The sequence below is a fragment of the Palaemon carinicauda genome, chromosome 5 (genome assembly GCF_036898095.1).
Source record: "Palaemon carinicauda isolate YSFRI2023 chromosome 5, ASM3689809v2, whole genome shotgun sequence".
Taxonomy (NCBI): domain Eukaryota; kingdom Metazoa; phylum Arthropoda; class Malacostraca; order Decapoda; family Palaemonidae; genus Palaemon; species Palaemon carinicauda.
Genome location: NC_090729.1, coordinates 187440040 through 187447915, shown reverse-complemented (window position 1 = coordinate 187447915; position 7876 = coordinate 187440040). Strand labels below are relative to the sequence as shown.

The window sequence follows — 7876 nt, the reverse complement described above, 5'->3', positions numbered from 1 at the left end:
AAAATAATGAATAAATAAGACATATTTACAATAATATTACAAAGAATTTGAAGGCAAAGGATAATACAGATTCATACACATCAATGACAATTGCTAACATTTTATCTGAAAATTCTGTATGAAACGAAACTATCACACCAGAAGTAGGCAGAAATTAATCTTGCATATCTTTTAACCCTTTTACCCCCAAAGGACGTACTGGTACGTTTCACAAAACTCATCCCTTTACCCTCATGAACGTACCGGTACGTCCTTGCAAAAACATGCTATTTAAATTTTTTTTTGCATATTTTTGAAGATTTTTGAGAAAATTCAGGCATTTTCCACGAGAATGAGACCAACCTGACCTCTCTATGACAAAAATTAAGGCTGTTAGAGCAATTCTAAAAAAAATATACTGCAAAATGTGCTTGAAAAAAATAACCCCTGGGGGTTAAGGGTTGGAAATTTCCAAATACCCTGGGGGTAAAAGGGTTAAAAGAAAACGTTGACGAGGCAAAAAGATTTCACAGCGTTGTATAACAATGCAAAAATGATTGCATTACAGAGTACTATCTGCTTAAACGTAAGAACATGGCGTGCTTACATTCATGACTATCTTCAGGCAGATATTTATCATAAAAATCTAACAGGAACTCTTCCACTTTAAAGCCAAACTTTTGGTAGAGAATCAGTGCTGGATTGGCTGCAAACACATGAAGCGTGATGTCCTTCCCCATGCAAGTCTGAAAAGAAATCATAACTGTTATATATCATGTTAGCCCTTTTACCCCCAAAGGACGCACTGGTACGTTTCACAAAAGCCATCCCTTTACCACCATAGACGTACCGGTACGTCCTTGCAAAAAAATGCTATAAAAAATAATTTTTTCATATTTTTGATATTTTTTTTGAGAAAATTCAGGCATTTTCCAAGAGAATGAGACCAACCTGACCTCTCTATGACAAAAATTAAGGCTGTTAGAGTAATTTAAATAATATATACTGCAAAATGTGCTGGGGAAAAAATAACCCCTTGGGGGTTACGGGTTGGAAATTTCCAAAGAGCCTGGGGGTAAAAGGGTTAATATATGACTATGATTCCTATTTGTTAGAGCACGATTCATCATTATAAAACATGTTTACGACAGATGTTCCTTGTACTCTTTCTGCTGGAGTATAGGAAACCATGCTTAAATTACAGAAGAAAAATATCTTAGTAAGGATCTCTTCTTTCATTATACAGTAACTTGGTCCATTAAAAGAAAATACAGTACTGCATTGATAAACTAAAAAAATAGATGGCAATTTTGAAAGTACCATATTGCTTTCTGCATTTCTTAAAGCTTTAAGTACTTGCAAGCATTAGGTCAATTATAAATACATAAGTACAAAACAATTAGATTATGAGTGTTATGAAGTATTTTTGCCTGTCCTTCAAGATATCAGTTTTACACTGGCTATGAACAGCTTGCGATATACATTTGCAAATTACTTGGTCTGGAAAAAAACATATCTAATATATATACAGTACGACAGAATACACACTTCAGTCATGGGGATCGAAATTATCCTAACTTACCTGTATAAGATGGTACAAAACAAAAGTTGCAATGCCAGCTCTCTGCCACTCAGGATGAACTAAAAGGAAAGACAGGTACGCTGTATTGAAACCTGTGTCAGGTACTAATATCCCAAATCCAATGACCAGGTGACGGTAGAGCACCACGCAAGTGTGATCGGGATACTGAAGAACTTCAGACACTGTTAAAGAAAAATTCACAAAACTATAACTTTCACTGATCACATACATACCTATACCAAGGCACTTCCCCCAATTTTGGGGGGTAGCCGACATCAACAAATGAAACAAAACAAAAAAGGGGACCTCTACTCTCTACGTTCCTCCAGCCTAACAAGGGACTCAACCGAGTTCAGCTGGTACTGCTAGGGTGCCACAGCCCACCCTCCCACATTATCCACCACAGATGAAGCTTCATAATGCTGAGTCCCCTACTGCTGCTACCTCCGCAGTCATCTAGGGCATCGGAGGCAGCAGCAGGGCCTACAACTAGAGTGCGGGGAGCAGTCACTCTCCCCCCAGCTCCATCTCTTTGTTGATGTCTCACAGGATGTAGATACGGGAGAGGGGGTTCCCAGCCCCCTCGTCCCGTCCCTTTTAGTCGCCTCTTACGACACGCAGGGATAACGTTGGCGCTATTCTAATTTCTATATGCCCCCGCGGCCACAGGGGGCTGAAAAAAAAAAAAAAAAAAAAAACCCTGATGACACATAATAAAAAGAAATACTGTGCTAAGCCATAGCTAAAGATAGGCAAGATATCCACTAAGAAAAGGGGCCTTCTGTTTTACTTGTCATAACACTGTTTCTTACTCTGGCTATAGTCTAGAAATGTGAACAAACTGAATGGGTTGAAAAGACAGAATAAGTCTGTATTAATGATTTTGTAAAAAAGGGATTTTGACAAAGGAAAAATCTATTTCTGGGAAGAGACCTGTGACGCCCGGTGAAAAGGGTCCTTCTTTAAACTTTTCTAATATAAATCTTCCAAATATACTAGAGAAAGATAAAAGCATGGAATGCAGAGGTTACTACCCTCGCGCGATCACCTTGTGGGTGTCGTGTATACAACAGGGGCGTGTGAAAACCACTATTCACAGGCTGTCTTCCATTTAGATAATCCCTTCATCATAAGGACACTGTATCTTTATAATCATGGAGTCAACAAATGAACCACTAAAAATATTAAATTTTTAGTATGGATAATTATGATACTGAAGCAGATGAAGGAATATAGTATAATAATCTTATGAGCAAACAATAATCACATCTGCTGCTGATGAAAAAGAATTAATCAGTGCACGTTTTTGGTAAGAGATTGGGCTCCTACTCAAAAGTTGAAGGATCTACTGCAATCTATGTATTGCTTTGCTTATTTCAAGACACTTGATACTTGTCTATCTGCCTTCAGACACTGATAAGAAATTAGCAGAAGTTAGAATGAAGACAACCTTGATATTGCATATTTTTGGGGTTAATGTGCTATGTCGTCTACACTTTCCTGCAAAAGACTACAACAAGGAATCCAATGAAATATAGATTACCAGCGAAATACTGTCTTCCTCGCTCTAGGACCAGTGTATTAATGTGTAAATGACAGACTCAGTGTGTATAAGGGCTCTATTGAACTCCTCACAGCACCTTCAATGCTGAATTCATCTGGCAATCGATGATACGTCATTACCGAGAATCAATACTAACCTGGGGTAATGTTACTTGTGCAGTAACTTGCGTCATGGTACCATATTCGTTATTGTCGCCTAGCTGTCAAGACGTTCCTTATTCAGATCCAGGAAGGGAGAAGTCTTCATCTACTATTAAGTTTAGTAAAAGTACTTCAAACGAGATTTGATTTAGTTATCCACTACCCTTATTAATAGTGTTAATGTAATAGAGGGGTTTAATTATCGTTCAAAATCACTTTAATTGTTTGTTTTGCCTGTTCAGGCGATCGGCTCCTAACGACATTTGAAGCCATTCAATCCCAGTTCTCTTGATAGGACGAAGGTCTTTAGTTTTTGTAGCTTATCACTTCTCCAATTTTATGGTTTTTTAACTCCTTTCATTTCAATTATTAGCTTTTGTAAGTTTGATCACTTACCCTATATTTTTCAGCTCACATAGCATAGTATATATTCATGGTTACCCGCGTATAACAACTTTCAGCTTTAGCGTTCACGTCCGCTTGGGAGTGTTTACATACAATAACTGTTACAATTTTATATGTTTTAATCCTGCTTAGGCTGCTGACCCCTTTTTCAATGATGTTTACACTTGCGTAGCCTATCTTTTTTACATATGACGGACTAACATACATATTCATGTAAATTTTGGTGATTTGCTTGCAAAAAAAAAATCAGCTAATTATACCTGAGTAGGCTAAATTTGAATGTTTTATATACTGTACTGTTTACTGTAAATATAAAATTTTAGTAAAATTGTCTAACCTTAGTTAGGTTAGGCACGGGTGTGGAATCAATGGGCTCCCAAGCCTTTATATGATACAGTAATTATATATATATATATATATATATATATATATATATATATATATATATATATATATATATATATATATATAATATATATATATATATATATATATATATATATATATATATATATATATATATATATATATACAGTATATTTATATATATATATATATATATATATATATATATATATATATATATATATATATATATGTATATATATATATATATATATATATATATATATATATATATATATATATATATATATATATATAATGAATGTTATCAATAGAAGAAATGATCATTAAAACTTGAATAACCTATAATTTCTATCAGCCAGTCTTTGTAGTACTGTATTTTAATTTACAAGACATTGCTTGTGACTACAGTGTACAATCAAAATTTGATGCATGGAGGTACAGGGAGGCTGCTTGCCATCTAGAGAAGATAAAAATGGAGGAGTGTCTATATAGTGACACTTTATGTAGATTTATAAAGTTAAAGTGGGCATGGACCTCTTTGAAGAGAATAGAAGAGCCAACTTGTTGGCTAAACGACAGCAACAGGCAGAAAGAGAAAGTTAACCACAACCACATCCTACGATTCAAGTTGGACAATTCCCTCGAATATTCAGGGCGCAAATTGGTCTCACAAGCCATAAGAAGGCCCACCATCCCAACAATAATTAACCTAAAATGACCCTCTCCTCTATTCAACCTTCTATTGGAGCTAAAAACTATGATATTCGGATACGAGTACATGCCGACGACTACCCTAAGCTTAAGTGGATATGCCAAAAGCTTATGTACATTCAGTTGGCACTTTACTTCTAAAGAAACGGGGGAAAATATTTCGGCCTTACCTTTACAAGAAGAAAACCTTTAATTACAAGGCATTGGCCTCCGAGGCTAATAGTATGAATCAGAGGCAATCAGCAAAGAGACCAGCACCACATATTCATCCCAAGCCCCTTTAGTCTACACTTCAGTTCCCTCAAGAATAACAGAGGCAGTAAAATCTTCCTGCTCAGGTAGTCTCACATCTCTGCTATTTAGGGATTTTTTTCAAAGGATTACGGCAACTATCTGTTTTGACATTGTTAATATATGACATCTGTTTTGACATAACTGTTTTTAGAATGATTTATTCCTAATTTTTTCTCATCATTTATTTATTTCCTTATTTCCTTTCCTCACGGGGCTATTTTTCCATATTGGAGCCCTTGGGCTTATAGCTACTTGCTTTTCCAACTAGGGTTGTAGCTTGGCTAGTAATAATAATAATAACTGGAGGAAAATTAGGGGATAAAAGGGTGCTGCTAAACTGAGCTGAGGCAAAGGACCTCATCCATGAATGTCTTCAACTTAAAGGTCGTCTCCATCGTTTTCAAGAACGTTAGACTGTTTCTTGGTGGGGACAGAGCGTAGTCTCATAAGGTCGGGGTTGGTCATAGAACTCCAAATCCCCTCCATGACACCATTTTATCACACCAAAACCAAGACACTCAAATACTTTGTAAGGAAAATGCTGATAAAAGTAGCCATACAAAAATACCAGTCAGTCTTCCTTATACACACCAAATACGGGCTTTGCACATTGAAACACTGGTCTCAGAACATGGGAAACAATATCTCACTGGTAATCTATGTTGCATTGAATTCCCTGTTCTAGCATTTTACAGGAAAGTCCTAAGATACCACACACCATCTCACCTAAAATAGGTTTTTCCTTAATCAAAACTACTTTTATCAACCAAACCAAAATCTGCAATCCCAGTTAAAATATAGGAACAAAGTCAATTAACCCACTCACTTACAGTAAAGTCTATCTATCTATTTACCAAGGCACTTCCCCCAATTTTGGAGGTTAGCCGACATCAAACAAAGGAACAAAAGGGACCTGTCCTCTCTCTGCTCCTCCCGGCCTGACGAGGGATTACGCCAAGTTTTGGCTGATACTACTAGGGTGCCACAGCCCACCATCCCCTAGCAGCAAAATGCATTATATAGACCCACTTGTGAGTAGTTCATAAGCAATATAAACAAATGAATTACTACATTTAATACTTACAATCAATGCCAGGCCAAAAAAAATGTCGGGCCATTTGATTCATAGCTGGAATATGTTTTGGCGTTACATAGCAGTAGTCGATTGGATATCGAGGTGGTGGAGACCAGGTTTTGTCATTACGATGAGGATATCTGACAATTTCTTGCAATAATTGAAGTTTCAGAGGAACAGATTCATAATCTCGCATAATATATGGTTTTAAGTCTCTGAAATAAACATGAAAACGATTCATATTTCACTTGACTGGTTACAATAAAATAATTGTTCTTAATAAATAAATACTTCTTACATTTAACCCTTTTACCCCCGGGCTATTTGGAACTTTCCAACCCTTAACCCCCAAGGGGTTATTTTTTTTTCAAGCACATTTTGCAGTATATTTTTTTTAAATTGCTCTAACAGCCTTAATTTTCGTCATAGAGAGGTCAGGTTGGTCTCATTCTCTTGGAAAATGCCTGAAGTTTCTCAAAAAATTATCAAAAATATGCAAAAAAAAAAAAATGTAAATAGCAGTTTTTTGCAAGGACGTACCGGTACGTCTATGGGAGTAAAAAGATGAGTCTTGTGAAACATACCAGAACGTCCTTTGGGGGTAAAAGGGTTAAAACAATTAAATCTTACTTATTGATATAAATTTAATAACAATAGTGAATATGAAACATTTATTGCATAAAGACTCATTATCATTACCCTATCTTTTTTTTTTTTTGGAAATGGTGTATTTAGCTGCATCCACAACATGAACAGTATTGCTTGATTTAGCATAGGTGTAGTACTATACTGTAGTTGTTTTCATACTTGGCATATTCGAATCTATTCAATTTATAAAAGCATTCAACATAGTTCTTAAGGGTATGTTGTTATCAGACCTTTTTCAAGGTTCCTGTTTGCCTTTAACTTAGACGGTCAAATTTATTTTCAATACTTTTCATGTCAATATGACTTTGCATTAATAGTGTGGAAGAAAGCTTTTGATATGTACCCAGACTATTAAAAATTTTATGCAATATCTAAATATATCAGAAAAATCTTGATAAGTTTATGGACACCCTTATAATTTATTGTACTGTATTCTGGAGAAATCTTGAATAAGCAGCCAAATTACCTCTGGATACTATAGTTACTGTTCTTTTTTTATATCCACATATCATTAAACATAAATTCATCCATAAACCTCATCACTAAGATTATTAACCCTTTTACCCCTAAAAGGACGTACTGGTACGTTTCACAAAACCCATCCCTTTACCCCCATGGACGTACCGGTACGTCCTTGCAAAAAAATGCCATAAACATTTTTTTTTCATATTTTTGATAATTCTTTTTTAGAAAGTTCAGGCATTTTCCGAGAGATTGAGACCAACCTGACCTCTCTATGACAAAAATTAAGGCTGTTAGAGCAATTTAAAAAAAATATACTGCAAAATGTGCTGGGAAAAAAATAACCCCTTGGGGGTTAAGGGTTGGAAACTTCCAAAGAGCCTGGGGGTAAAAGGGTTATAGGACTGTAATGTGTAAGCCTTTCTCTACATGAAAAAAGGAAGGAAGACGACAATTAAGAGGTAGGATTAAAAAATGTTATTTTTATTAATAAAATAAATTTTTGGATATACTTACCCGATAATCATGTAGCTGTCAACTCCGTTGCCCGACAGAATTCTATGGAGGGATACGCCAGCTATCACAATACTAGAAGGGGGTGTACTTACCAGCGCCACCTGTGGCCAGGTACTCAATCATTTGTTGTT

The 7876-nt window shown here is 35.7% G+C and overlaps 1 protein-coding gene across 1 annotated transcript in view; it reads right to left on the bottom strand.

The window, feature by feature from the left end:
- Positions 1-345: 345 nt before the first annotated feature.
- The window catches only part of Atac2 (Ada2a-containing complex component 2), a 57876-nt gene continuing 50345 nt past the window's right edge, over positions 346-7876 (bottom strand). Inside the window, exons 11-13 of the mRNA XM_068374450.1 lie at positions 6129-6334; positions 1562-1743; positions 346-725 (exon numbers count right to left, since the gene is read on the bottom strand). Of these exons, the coding sequence (XP_068230551.1) occupies positions 552-725; positions 1562-1743; positions 6129-6334 (562 nt within the window). The 3' untranslated portion in view covers positions 346-551. The remainder of the gene's footprint in view (positions 726-1561; positions 1744-6128; positions 6335-7876) is intronic.